The 15416-nt window shown below is 38.3% G+C and overlaps 1 protein-coding gene across 1 annotated transcript in view; it reads left to right on the plus strand.

Moving 5' to 3' along the window:
- NRP1 (neuropilin 1) overlaps positions 1 to 15416 on the plus strand; it is a 112871-nt gene that overhangs the window by 70147 nt on the left and 27308 nt on the right. The window contains 3 exon segments of the mRNA XM_071559933.1: positions 8995 to 9150; positions 11509 to 11653; positions 13083 to 13414. Coding sequence (XP_071416034.1) covers positions 8995 to 9150; positions 11509 to 11653; positions 13083 to 13414 — 633 coding nt within the window.

A 15416-nucleotide genomic window follows, 5' to 3' on the forward strand; every position in this document is an offset into this window, starting at 1 on the left:
TGTCTTTGTGTCATCCTGCCTTTCTGTCCCAGTTCAATTCTGTTCTGCTTGGTAGGTGACATTTTCACAGCAGTAGCAAAATAGGCAAAGTGGAAGGATAAGTGAGATTTCTTCCAAGTGGTAAATACCTGCCCTTCAGAAAGCAATTTGTCTTCTTTAATTTTTTTTTTTTAAAGGCACTTAATTTCATTTTGACTTTGTTTCCTCTTAAGATTTTTTAAAAAAGTCTTTAAAAAGGCAATGGAATAAATTCCAAAGCTGACTGACAAACAAAACCTACTAGAAGAGAAAATGCAGTTGACCAAACATTAAGCTGGGGTTTGGTTCCTCAGTTTTCAGGAATAACTGGCTTCTTGTGAGAGAAGCACTATTTACACATAACTTCCACCAACCAGCTGTACCTGTGTAGTGGTCTCTCTCTTCATTGCAGCCTTTTGTGTTGAACACTTCATACCAAACTCATTTCTGATGTTGATCCTCTGAAGCTGATGAAAGGATCATTTTGTCCTATCACATATAAAACTAGAGTGTATTTTAACTTGTCATATTTAGATTATAGGTTATTGTACTAAAGGCTAAATTGTCTTTAACAGACCCGGGAGCAGGTTTTCCATTGCAAATCCTACTGACTTTAAGCTGTGGGCTGAAGGTTTAACATAGCACAGAATAATTTTTGGATGCTCGCATCAGGACTTAAAAATTAATTGTCCAAAGGAGTTGTCCCTCACTTTCACAATATGCTTAACTCAGAAAATACACCCTCTGTTTAATTTAAAAAGCCACAGTACTGAAAAATCAATAGCTTTGCTCTTTACAAAGCTGGAGATAAGCATAATGGGGGTATGCAAACCAGGCATTGTGAGCTGGCCAAAGAAACCTTGAAAATTAAATCCTCGTGGCTGGAATTTGAGTGTGCTTTTCTGAGGGAAGAGCAGAGCTGGGGATGGAAAGTCTCCCTGGTTTGCTTTAGTGCTTGGGGGAAGTTGTCTTGGTAGTCACTGGCCTGTGCCATCCTTTCTGCTGTCCCTTCCCACACCAGCATGAGACAAGAGCACCACTCTCTGCAGCAGGTCTTCAAATCACAGCCTCAGAAGTATTTCATCTACTTGTGTGCACTTCCTCAGAGCTATCAGGAACATACCAGAAGAAGTGAAATAATCTTTGCAGGTGCAGTCTGTCTCTCATTTCCACCATACATTTTACAGTGCCCTCACCACACCATCTAACTGAAGCTACCTGACAATTTTCTAGAAGGTAGCAGAAACTCATATTTTAAAAGAGCAGTGACTTGCTTGGTGACCCAGTAGTAAATTAAAATCATCATATACAATGCGTATGAAATAGAAAATCGAATTTTTGTGCAACAAAACTGACAGTTCCATTTAACAGAGAATAAATGAATGTGGACTCCTGTGGATGAATGACTGATTTAAAGAGACTCTGCCGATTTTTCAAGATGAGAAATCTGATCACAAGAAAATGCATACATTTCTATTTGGCACAGGTTATACACCTATTCCAATTGGCAGTGAAATTAAGCTTAAAAAATATTATATCATAGACACTGGCACTATTTCCTTATTTTGCTGTGATTTTTTTATGGAAAACCCAAAGCCTGAACTTTCAAAAATATCTGACTGTAGTAAATTCCAGTCATTTCAGTGGAACTGGCTCTGAACACAGTGATTGCACAGTCAGATCTATCTGCACCATCAAGGTGTGTTGTCTGAGGCAGTAGAGGTTTAATTTTGCATAGAGTATCATCCCTAGCCTACTAGTTTCCTACCCATTAGCATAGGTGTGCTGTGAAACAGGAAGAAGCAGAAATTATTACTGTGTGCTTACATGTGTAATGTTGTACTTATATTCAAAGTAACACAATTATAAATTCTTCCTGTACCCTCTGATTTTAACAGAACAGCAGCTGACAAAAAAATGCTACAAAAGAACTTATTAGGCAAAATTCAGTGTTCTCCGCCCAAAGCCTAGTTATTCAGATGTGAAGAGGTCTGATAGAGAAGCCTTGGATTACTTGTTTCCCGTTTGTGCATTAGTTGCTCAGTACACTTAGGGGAAAGAAAGTCCTACAATTATGCCCTTCTCTCAGAAAAGAGTGGTTCTGCAAGTATTGCTATAGAGTTTCCCTTTTGTATAGTTTCTAACACAAACCAGGGAAGGTCACATTCAAACTGCACTAAATAGTTGCCTTCATTCCAGATCACAGGATTAAGCTCAGGTTTAAAATTAAATGTAAATTACAAATAAGTATTCAGAAAACGTTAATTAAAAGTATTACGTTCCTGACTCATTTATTGCTCAGCAAGGGTTCCTAAGTATCTTAGCTGGAGAAAGGGGCCATTCACATTCCTCTTTCTTTTTGACCAAGTCATTGTACATGTCTTAGGTTATCCATTTGCAAGTTAATGTAGTGCTGAAGCAAAGGTTTTCATTTTAAAGAAGTAATATTTCACAGCAAGATATGTTCCAGCAAGATGTAAAACAATCCTTTTCTAAAGCACTGGGAGTTAATCAGCCTTTCTCTTCATGGCTACAGAGGGGGTTTGAATGGCATAAGATGCTGATTGCTTAGATCCCAGAGTCTATAGAAAACCCAATAGGATTACACTTTCCTCCCTTTGTTATCAGAGTTTATTGCATCTTGTTGTTCAGGTTTTAAGTTGTTTTCAAGTAAGAAAAATAAATTAAGAAAAAGGTGTTTTCTGGGTCTTCCAAAAGCCAATCGTGTTATATCAGAGCACCGCGTGAATGCAAAAGATGGAGCTTGTAAATGAATAGTAAGGATCGTTCCCTGTCACTACACATGCACTGGATGCATTTCCTACAACAGTGAGCCCATTTCAGGGAGCATTGCATTGCCTTTGCTTGTATACCAAGTTTCTGAAAAGACTGCACTGTGAGTGTCACACAGAGCTCGTGTACCCGCAGCAGTGCTGCTCCCGGCCCACTCGCAGCATTTCTCTTTTCCATTTGATCTTTATAGTTTCCATACTGGAGCAATTTGGTTTGCTGAATTCTGGAAATGTCTCTAGTTAAAATGCTAGTGTATTAACCTGCTGTACTGAGTCTCTTTTGTTTCTCTTTACCAGAGTGCTGCTTGCCAATTTTTACAACTACAGCAGATTTTACTATTCAAACAGAACCAGATGGAACACCAGTTCAAAGAACATGTCAGAATTAAATATTTCTTTTTTAATTAGTTGCTTCTGATTTATGCAAAAAAAATTAACATAAGAGTGGGAGAATGTGCCATGAATCCAGATGCAACACAGCCCACACAAGCATTATCTTTTCTCTGTCAGACACACAGAGGGTTTTTCTTTCATTTTTTTCTTGTCTTTTCTTTTTTCCTTTTTGTTTCTGGATTTCAGTTTTCTTATGCTTTCTGAGTCTTCTTTTTCTTGAACCAACCCCGTAATGATAACTGAGGTTATCTTGTGTTCATCAGCCATACTTTTTCCTCATTATCTTAGATTTTGTCTCATAGAAACTGGTTGATCTGCTTCTAAAAAAAGTTACTGTACTCAGTATAGCAATCTGAGCATTACTATCACAATGTGTTAGAATCCTTAGACTATTCCCTGTTTTCAGTTGAGGGAATCTTTACACTTATATTTTTTTCTGCTGCAGAAAAAGCATTTGATCAGAAGGTGAAGAGTGTAAGGAATATATATTTCAACTGCTAAAACAAGTTCATTTCCCTTTGCTTCCAAGAATTCCTATTTCTTTGGCATGAATGTTAGCTCATCTCTTCTTTCGTGCTTCCCATTTTTGCCAAGTCACATAAGCATAAGTTCAGTAAAACATGCTGACTGGGGACAGTTGGTAGGCACAGACTAGAAGTCAAGTGTGTGATTAGCTGCTTTCCCTTCTGTGGTTTTCAGGATGTTACTGTCAAGGTCAATGAGAAAGACTTCAATGACGCAGGAGAGATCTTAATAACAGCAATATTTTCTCCCCTCTTTCTTTATGGAGCTGCCATGAGTATCACTGAGAATTTTGCACAAAAATCCGAGGTAGTTTACAGGCTGAACTATTTTCACTTAAACCAGAATGAATATTTACACCCTGTCATTAATCAAGTAGTTGTGCTCTTGTAATTACTCATTTCAAGGATAAAGACTTTTGAAAGTAATTTTCCAACCAAATTAATTAGAGTATTTTCAGAATTTCTAGTGAAGCCTGTGCCATTTTTACTTAGCATTATAATCTAATAAATAAAAGAATTGAGTCTTAGCTGTATGTACCTCATGAGAAAGTATGATTTGCCAAATCAACAGCAATACTTAATAAAAAAGATCAACTCTTGCTTAATTAAATATTTGACAGAAGAACCATGAAACGTCACAACAGTTAATCTGACTCAGAGCACTGTATGCTATCTGGGGAAATGACATGGTTCTCTAAAAATATTTACTTTGGTATGTTGTGTCAAGTGATGGATTGTGCAGCTTTTCAAGCCACAAGAGATGCCCACAACAAAAAGCTTCCTGTTGTTAATCAAACTCCAGCACTCAGTCCTTTATTTTCTCAGGCTGCTGAACAGACCTACAGTAGGAGTGTTAAAAGCTGGAAAAACTGCTCCCTTGCAGCAGTTCCCTCAATGACTGTATTTTATTGAACAAGGCAGATTTTCATTCTGAAAATAAGGTCTTCCATACTACGACATGGTTATGTACGACGACAGGAAGCAGCAATATTAATTTCAAGCCGTGCATGTTGTGTGTTGTTCTTTACCCAGCAGTTTGCTAAGATTTGCTACATGATACATTGTACAGAGCTCAGTGTTATTTTTTACCTTCTCCTTAACTGGTCTCTAATAAAATGCATATGCCACTCCTTGCATATCTATGTCTTAAAAATGTGTCACCCAGACACACTTTTTGGAGACAGTAAGACAGCAATAAAAATATTTCTCCTGGATGCTAAAAGATATTGCAGAATAAATAGAGGGGAAGTAATTCATATGTAGCTAGTGTCTTGCAATATACTCTTGCACGAAAGACATTTATTTTAGAAATAGGAATAAAAGAGGCTTTTTTTACATGAACATTTTTCTCCTGGAAAGAGAAATACACATTTGAGATGCTCCTCATTTCTTGTAAGTTAGGGGCCCATTCCTATAGGCAGTTCTGCTCCCACACTTGTACTTACGAATAAAGATGGTCATATTGCAGCATAGGCAATTATCAAAGGCTGTGTTTTTGGACAAGATCCTAAGGCATCATTTTCCAAGAGAGATATACTTTTTAATTTGAATGAAAGTGAACAAAAATTGAAAAAAAAATAGCAACGTACTGCAGTTAGTCAAAGCTGAAACTCTGGTCATGGAAATGAAATGTCAATATTTCAGGTTTGGAGGCATCTACCTATCTCAGATCACAGCCATACAGCTTGCAGTAACTTACAAAATCACTTGCATTCTCTAAAATAAATACCAGATGTTTGTTTATCTTCTGTGCAGAAAGTTAAATGTCAAATAATTGCAGGGAAATGCATTTGATGTTCAGCTTCAAAAGTTCCACATTTCATCACTACCTCTCTCCACAGTCATTTTAACATGAAACACAAGTTCCTGAAACAAAAAGGATAAGAAGGTCAAAACAGAAATCTAGTTATTAAAGATTTGTATTACTATCTATTACTATAACTGGAGGAGCCTGGATCTCAGAAAAATGGGTAACCTCTGGTCATGTTAACACTTGGACCTTGTTTGGAGGTTCCACTTGACTGGAACTTACACAGAGAGTTGGTCTCTATAAGCATAAGCCTCCAAAACGCAAAGTAATTCCTATCTGATGACACAGCGATTCCAGAGCTACTATCCTGTGCATCAGTTCCTCTGGGAAACATGGAGACAAGCTATATCTTACCTTCCACTCTGCAGAGAATTGTCAAAGGGAGGAAAATGTCTTAAGCCCTACCTCTCTCCAGGACCTCTTCACTGACACAGAGCTAGTACTGAAAACTCCAAGCTTCTCTGCTGCTTAGCCTTACCTTTCTTGTTTGCAGTGCTTCTCTCTCACAAAAAAAACACCGACAGAGAAATGTTACTTTTTTTTCCTCTGTCAGTTTGTGAGCAAACAGCCCCCGGCATGTGGCGAGTCTGGGGTTACAACTTCCCTTTGCAACGGGTGTAAAGCTGTGCTGAACACTCCAGCTGTCAGACTCCAGGCACTCCAGGAGAGGACTGCTCTTAGCACAATTCCAGTTTTCAAGAAGCCCATAAGGATTTGCTGACCTGGAGGGAGCGCATCTATGTGAAGAGATATTCTCCCTAGGAAGAAGAGCGGCATCCCTCCTGCAGTACTGTCTTACTGTCGGTTACTGGAGTTGGGAGTGCTAATGATGTTGCCTTTCATTCCTCACTTACAGGCGATAAATTAGAGGTCCTCTCAGAGTCTCTCTCTCCCAGTGAGAGAATCCTGCCATGTTTTAGGCATGAAGGTACATATCTATATCCCTTGTGTGCTTAGGACTTAGTCCTGGGCAATGAGATTGCTGCTGTTGAATATTCACTGCCTAGGAGTTAAGAAGGTGTGTTGAATTCCAGAATCTGGGACCAAGCAAAATTTGGGGACCTGAAGTTTTCTAATGGGATGAGCCTGAGACACCTGAATGGTCATTGACTGGTAGCAATTGTTAGCTCTGGCATCAAATAATCAAACCTTTCCCTAAACCATCAATGTTAAATTTTAACTCAGCTTCAAATACCTAGAACTCTTGTAATAGGTCATTGCTTGACTTTATTCACAATGAAGTACTTACTGTATATTAAAAAGCCCCTACTAGAATAATTTCAAATCAGTTGGAATGGTACAGGCTTGGGACCCTAATCATTTCAAAACTGAAGAGCTGTTTCAAATTGTAAGAGAAGCAGATCATTTAAATAACTTAGCTCTGCACTCCCTCAGACTTCCAGATTTTCAAGTGCACTTCAGCCTGGAAGTGAATGTGGTATTGGACATAACTCAGTGCAGCACACTTTACAATCAGCAGAGTACAGTTTGGAGAGCATTTGAAGTTAAACTGAGATTGCTCAGCGCAATGATGCCCAGATTCCCCCATTAACTTTCAGATTGCAACAATCTAACATCTGAGACTCTCCAGTTGCTTTAAATCACTTGATTGTTTTTGTAAGGTGGTGCTGGGATTTTTTTATTTTTTTTTAAGACTGATTTTTTTTTTATCACATAAAAACAAGATGCTGCAGTATTTCACCCCCCAAAGACAAAGGCTAAAATGTCACACACAGACTTTACCAGCCTTAAAAACTGGGGCAGGGGCTTTGCCCTGAAAGCCAGTTCTATCTGTCACACACAAGGCTGCTATTCTTGTTTTGAAGGATTCCAAAATGCCTTGCATATGACATGGGCATTGAGAGAGCAGATACTCTGTCCTCAACAGCACTCCCTTCAGCCTTTTGGGAGAGAATGCAGAGCATCTTGATTTAACTGCTCCAGCGCCTTTGGATATATGACATACATCCAGGAAAAAGGATGCCTGTGGGACACAGGACACATATATTCTGTATCCTGTGTACTTTGGAAATAATGAAAGAGCCTGAGATGTTCATGGGACAATTCAATTCAGAAGGGCTAATTCAACCTATTATCCTGCTAAACTCTGGACAAGTGAAGTTTAGGGGAATAAATTACTCTGATTAATATTTTGTCAATAGTGTCATTTTATAAGGAAATTAAATGGCTTGCTTTAGGAAACAAAGAGGAGGTTCTAGCTGCAGAGTAGGAGAGTGAAGATCTTGATTTTAATCGGTTTGTTGTTACAGTTAAAAAAAACCAGGCAGTAAGGAGACAGCAGGCATTTCAAAGCTGTGGTCACCAACCTGACTGTGAGAAAGTTTTGTGCCTGGTTTCAGACATTTGCAGCTGGACTTGTGCACTGGGTCAAAGGTTTCTTTTGCCAGCAAAACTGACTTGAGTAGCTGTATTCCTGCACCCCACATCATCCTCCCAATTATGGTGATACTTCGTTGATGCCACATGGTGTACTAGGTGAGGCAAATGTCTAGATGACAAATAACAGGGGAGGAGAGCAGGATTACCCTAAAACTTGTATCTGTTTGTAATGGACCATGTACCTTTATGAGGGAAGGAGAAAGAGAGAATTGAGTGAAAGAGAAGGAAAACCTCTAATGAGCATTCATGTGCACACCATGGCATTAATTTCTCCAGCAAGTTCAAAATTACATGATATTCTATTGGTAGAAGTCCACTACATTTTACAGTTGGAACAGAATTATTGCACTTGTGCTAATGCTTCTTTCTATTTTCTTCAACTACATCATACAGTACAAGCAAATAATTTGCCTTTTTTCCAACAAAATCACACAGTGATTTGCAATTATATCTAACTAATACACCATAGGATTCTTCTCTTCTATTTGCAAGTTATAATTTCCTGGGTTTTAGCAGAATTCTTGTTATCATTCCCTAAGTGCACAACTTGTACATTGTACTATTAAATTTCATCTGATTTCTAATATTGCAATGCTCAGGATCATTCAGTTCTCGCTGCATTAGTCTCCTCTGTATTGACAAGGCCTTGCAGATTTGTGTCCTTAGCAAATTTCATTAGCATCTATGCAAGGTAGTTAATTCAAGTATTAAGTAAGGTTGTTCACCAGACTGGTCCTTGAGGAATTTCTCTAGTAACTTCTCTGCAGTCTCCATTCCCATTTGTACTGATGGAGTCTCTGGTTCCTCCCTCACAGAGAAAAGAAAATTCTCTGGCATTTGAAAAACCCTTCTGGATAATTAGGCAAATTTTCCCATCTTCTGTGATGACACTGTTTACAAAAGAGAAGATTATGTCTATATTATTATCAACAATATTTTTCAATTTCAATTCTCATTATCTTTGTAAAACATGGTGGGGCAGAGGGGATGCCATTTCTGCAGTGGTGTTGTGCTCTAAGCTGATTGTCCTCATATCCCAAATTACTCTCTACCACAGGTAGATCTAGGCCTCCTCCGCTTTGTTTCTGGAATTGGGACCCAAGGAGCCATCTCAAAAGAAACAAAGAAAGAGTATTATCTGAAAACATATCGTGTAGATGTCAGCTCCAATGGAGAGGACTGGATTACACTGAAGGAGGGAAATAAGCCTGTTGTAAGTATTTTTTTTCAATCTCTCTTCAGGCAAGAAATAATCTGTTGAACTGTTTAGTTGCTATCAGCTGTTTAAAACAGAAAAGTAAGGTACCACAGGTTTATTCAGGTTGTTCAAGTTAACAATATGACAAATTCAAAAGCCAGCTATTGTCTCTGTAGTAATGGACCGCATAAATTATTTATGCAAAGCCTAGAGCAGCTGAAAATGGTGCAAGGTGCTGTCTTATCAGTTGAACTCACTGTATTTTGAGTGGTTTGTTTTTTTTCTTTTTTCCTGGAGTGTTCTGCTCTTCCCCAGCTATCCAGAGATTTTCTATGTGACCTTGAGAAAAACATTATGCAGAACCTTTCAAAAATGTGTCACTGTTATCTGCAGTGAAGCTCTGGATATGCAGTGTGTCAGTGCCTCAGCTCCCTGTGCGTGGCCATGCTGTCTTGCAGGAGTACTAGCAAGTGATTAGTGGTTTATTAGACTTCCAAGTATCTCAGTGATGGGGGGTCATGCAGACAGATGATTAGGCACATCTTTCCATCCTTATAGATTTTTATCACCCCTCCATTTATCAGCAGATTTGCTCTCTGTGACCTCCCAATGAAACAGCTTTAGACACTTGTAAGAAAATCTTCATTATCCGCTACCATGAGCATAAAGCTTATTACTGAGAAGTCAGTTCTAGTCCAGCTCTCACATGAATAATCCCAGTGAGGCTGTGCCTCTCTTCCCACCTCACTCGGGATGTGCATGAGAACAGCATCCCCAGAGACTGCCAGAGGCTGATGCAACTGGAAAGGTTTTGTGATACCTCCCTTCAGAACAGCTGAAGATACAGAAGAGCTGTGCAATATCAAACTCTATCAGTGGAACCCTATCTAGCTCTAAATATTTGCTTACTGGTTTGTCCCTGACTCATCTGTAAATGCTGTGCCTGGTATGAGATACAGGTTTCCTGGCTCTGGATTCTGTAATCTGAAAAACTGCTTCTTTCAAAATCAGTTCATGCCTGATTTTCATTACCAGCTTCAATTTGTAAACTCTCCAAGAGTGTATTTTACATGAATTTGTCTTGCACATGCTGCCCTTAATTAATGAGAACATTTCCTAAACCTGTGTCACTTGTCCAAAGAGTTTACTAAAAAATCAGGTTTTTAAAATGGCAGTATTTTGCTGTTGATCAAGACAAGAAAACCTATGCACCAGTCTTCTCTAATATTTCAATTCAAATTAAAAGTTCACAGCTGCAGATCTCTTCAAGTCAGCCTCACACTGGTATTTCACTAACACCACATAAGAAGCTGTGTGCTTTTGAGATAAAAACTCATTTTCCCTGTCAGATGCAAACTTTGAGAAAACTACAGCAGGTCCTCATAGAGAAAAAAGTTGCTGAAAAGAAATGTAGCTCCATTTAAAATCTCTTACTAGCTATTAAATGACTTGAGGTGTAACTGAGCCTGATGAGGTGACAGCTGTGTGCTGTTGGCCACTGATCCAAAGGAGAGCAGTTACAGTAAGTAACAAACAGGAAAGTAGGCAGTGTGTGTAAGAAATGGGAGAATGTCCCACAAAAGGAGAGGGGTTTGTATCCATGGAAAACAACAGGAAATTGGTCTTCCCTACGTGAGGAAGAAGCAGGAAGTTGAATCACCTTCTTTGGACTAGAACATTGCAAGGTTACAGCTCTGCTAGGAAGGAGCATGTCTGCAGGATCCTCAACATGAAAGCACAGCCCAATCCTGTCCCTTCTTGTGGAAGTTTCATTGTTCATCTAATTTGACTGAAAGCCTCAGGGGATGCAGGGAAAATCTTAAAGCCTGTTATGTAGATTTTAAATAGACTTCCATCTGAGTATGGAAGGAGAAAGAAATTCTGAGTACTTGTTCAAAAGGATTTGAAAACAGGAGGTTAACAAAGCAAGGTTTGCATGATATGCTCTGCAAAACTTTTAAGCCCACAGACAGCAAAATAATATGTTTTTATGCTAACTCCACATAGGATTTTTGTGTGGTCTAATTGAAATCTAAACCTTTATTTTGAGACTGAGGTTCTGCAGCTTTTTGCATCATTCTATGTGCGTACTAGAAATAAAACTGCCCTAATGGGGCACTGAGGGATTCTTCCAGGACACAGAAGTCCTTGGGTGACAAAGACCAATGTATGTCATTCCTGGCATATAGATCTGGACATTTGTTAGTATCACTGAACACCTTACATCTTCGTTTTTTTCTCCCCAAGAAAAGCTAATCTGTCTGCAAAAATAACTCTGGTTAGACCTTGTATCATAACTATCTGTAAAACAGAATTGTAAACACAATTTAAAAGAAGGCGTAACATATATATACATTTTCTTTCCACACAAAGGTGTTTCAAGGGAATAGCAATCCCACTGATGTTGTTTACAGACCTTTTACCAAACCAGTTTTAACACGGTTTGTGCGAATTAGACCTGTGTCTTGGGAAAATGGAGTTTCACTGAGGTTTGAAGTTTATGGCTGCAAGATAACAGGTAAGTCTTGGGAAGGATTATAGAATCAAGGCAATTTACTGTGCTTAAGGTGTGGGTTTTATTTTTATGAGTGAAATGCATGTTTATGAATTTCCACTGTGGCCTGAATGTAGAAGTGTTAAAAAAAAAACACTACAACCCAAACATTTAGTGTTAACTGCATGTTGCTCTTACATTTTATTTTAGGTTTAATTACTTTTCTTGCAATTAATTTACAGATCCATGCAAAATACCTGAGATGCATGGATATTTTGCAAATTCCAATCTTACTTTTCCTTCTTAACCCCAGAGTCCCTCTCTCTCATGCCTGCTATTCATAGGCAGTTCTCGGCAGGTTTCCCCGAGAAAAAAACATACATAACTAGTTTTAAAAGCATTGCACAGTACAAACATTGAAATCTGAAACCTATGCAAGCAACACCATTTATAGTCAAGTTCCAATAGTGATCAGTATTGGAATCTAATTCCTTTATATAACACAGTTATGTATCAAAACTTTTAAAATTATTTTTATAGCTCTAGATTTTCTAGACTTCCTACAAAATGGAGGTCCTTTTATGTGTAAAGTAAAAATACAAGTTATACATGAAATGTTAATGAGTTAATGTATTTTACAAAGCTTATTTTGCGAGCACATTTTTTCGCACTCAACACAATTCATTGGGAGTAATTTTAATAGTTCTAGGGATATTTGTTTCTTTAAGGTGTTTCTCTAGTCTTGAAAATATTTCTTAGGACTGGTTTTCCTACAGCAGGAAAATAAGATTAGTAATTACTTTGTTAGAGAATTCCAGGCCATTCTATGAAATGTTTTCAGATTAGATGAAGGCAATGTCAGCAGGACTACTGTTACATTCTATATTGGAAATCTTCATTCCTTGTTAACAGGTACTTCTAATTTACTTTTATCTGGGATCATAAAAGAAACAACTATTTAGCTTCTGTTTCATCTGTAAAAGCCTGAGAGACCAAAGGAATACATAAGGAAAAGCTGAAGTGCAGCAAGAAATTATATTTTACAGAATGTGTGAAGATTTCCATTTCCAATGTCACCAAAATTAAGCAATCTGCAGTGAGGTTTTGGCTGATTTTGGAAGTTTTCTCTAGGGAAAGATCCACGAATTCAGATGACCCTGCACTCTTTGCCTTAGCAAGAAGAATAGAAAACAAGAATAGAATAGGATTTTCTGATCCTTTTGGTTCCCACCAAGCCAAAAATACTTGTGGTATTTTGGTACTTCCTGCCAAAACTAGGATGTGCACGTTTGAACAAACAAAAATTATATACAAAGCCAAATATACTCTTTTGGGTATAAGAAATAAATATTAATTACTTATGTTAGTTGAATTGACTGATGTGTTCTGTTTCTGCTTTGGTGCTTGTTCAGATTAACTATTTATTTGTTTGGGTTTTTTTCTCTCTCTATAGATTATCCTTGTTCTGGGATGCTGGGTATGGTGTCTGGGCTCATTCCTGACTCTCAGATTACTGCATCTACTCAAGTGGATCGAAACTGGATCCCAGAAAATGCTCGCCTCATAACAAGCCGTTCCGGTTGGGCACTGCCACCAACTACTCATCCATATACAAATGAATGGCTTCAAATAGACCTTGGTGAAGAAAAAATAGTGAGGGGCATAATTGTCCAAGGAGGCAAGCACCGAGAGAACAAAGTGTTCATGAAAAAATTCAAAATTGGCTACAGCAACAATGGATCAGATTGGAAAATGATCATGGATTCCAGCAAGAAAAAGATAAAGGTAGGGAGGAAAACTCTGCACTAAAGAAAAGTTGCATTAAAAAAGAAAGTTTACATTAAATTTCTATATATCTATCTCTGACCTTAGAAAGGGCACACAGTTGGGATGAAACCAAGCAGGAGAACTCCAAGGGCAGCAACTCTGAAGGGTTGCTGTGGGAGCCGTCCCATGCCTGAGGGCAAGAGCTGGCCTTGGAACATTTGCCACTCTCCGACAGCAAACGTGTTGCTTATTCAACAGCTGGTTCAGGCCTGAATCCCGACAACACTGGGCTTCTGTGGCCCCCAGGTTACTGCAAAATCCCATGCAATGGAATTTAAAAGTCTTCTCTGAAAAACTAAACTCTGCACTAAAACTGAAAGTGAACAAATTTATTTGAGACACTGAATTATTTTTCTTTTGCTTCTACTTTTGTCAGAGCTGTAGAATAAGAATGGTGTCATTTAACTCAGTGGGGTACCTGTTGTATTTCTGGACTGCCTATAAGATTGCTTTGAGAGTTTCACAGGCTCTTTGTAATGATCTGATCCAAATCCCTCCAAAAGAAAGCGATGAAGTATTTGACATGTTATCCCATCCCAAGTGAAAGGTACTATTGTACTGTCACAAGTGAAGCATCTTGAACATTGCCTGGGAATAAAGGGCAGCTGGTCCATAGGCACAAGCAGAAACTGAAAGACATTTAGAGAGGAGGGCCAAATGAATTGCTGGGTTAGATGCCAAGGAAAGGAAAATGAGTGTGGCCCAGAAAGGTTTCTGGGAATGTACCTATTTTGGTTTGTCTTTGCATGCATGTGTTTCAGGACCTAAACTTCACTGTGTGTTTAGCTTATTTACACCAAATCTCATTTTAGTCTTCCATCCCATTTTGCTATCATTGCTCACAAAGTGCATTTTTGCATCAAAAGGCACAACTAATTTTTTAGTCCTGGTGTTATAGTACTGGGATGAGCAGGGAACTGTAAACCCAAATGTGCCCTCAAAAGGCAAATCATCGTGGTGCTTGGCAGATGGGAATCCTGAGAGTTGCTTCGTATCTCATCTGTGTTAGTTTGAAAATTAGATGTTAAATCTGTTTTGCTATATAGACTCATCCATTGAACAAACCTGTGTTTCCTTAAAGGAAAAACTGAGTGGGCCCATGGATGTAGCTTTTCCAGGCACATTTGGTAAATATTGGACTTCATTCTCTCCTGTTTTAATCGCACTGAATATGTCTGCATTTTCTCACTTTTCATCATTTGTTTGGGGGATTAAAACTAAACGAATTCAGCCTTTGCAGTCATCTCCTTTCTCTTGTTACCATGAGTTTTGACTTCATCATAAAGTGTGAAGAGAGTGTAAATCAACAATGGGATCTAACCATTTTCTTTCTAAAATAGATGTTGTTTTGACATGTACTTCTACACTGTGGCTCAACGAGGGAAAAAAATAATGCCATATGCTTTCAAAGCAGCGCACCGTCTGCTGCATGGCTTTCTGTTTCCTAATACAGGCACTTGCCATCATTGTCAGAAGTTAGCAGTTTGACATGAAAACTAGTGTGCTAACTAATGCACTGAGCGCATCCTCAGCTTTCATCACTACCAGAAATTAACTTTCAAGATTAATGGAATGGAGAGGGCTGGAATTCTAATCTCTTGTGGCATAATTATAATCCTTCCTCAGAATTCAAGATATTTAATAAACTTTCTTCCGAAGCACAAATTTTCTTTAAAAAGAATCAGATAAATCCCATGATTTGTGAGTATGATGGATTTAAAATGTTAATGCTAGAATGCAGTATTTTTAAATATAAGTAGAGCTGGATGGGACAGTGTGCTATAATGAGTCACAGAAGGAACATGGATTAGAAACAGCCCTGTTACATGAAATGAAACACGTCGTTCCACTTGGTTAGAATCATGACTTTCAATAAACAACTGCATTTTAGGAAAAGAAAGAGCAGTGACAGGCTAAACATAACAATAGAACATGTTCAAAGGGTGAAACATCACCTTAT

This window comes from Pithys albifrons, chromosome 7 (assembly GCF_047495875.1).
Source record: "Pithys albifrons albifrons isolate INPA30051 chromosome 7, PitAlb_v1, whole genome shotgun sequence".
Taxonomy (NCBI): domain Eukaryota; kingdom Metazoa; phylum Chordata; class Aves; order Passeriformes; family Thamnophilidae; genus Pithys; species Pithys albifrons.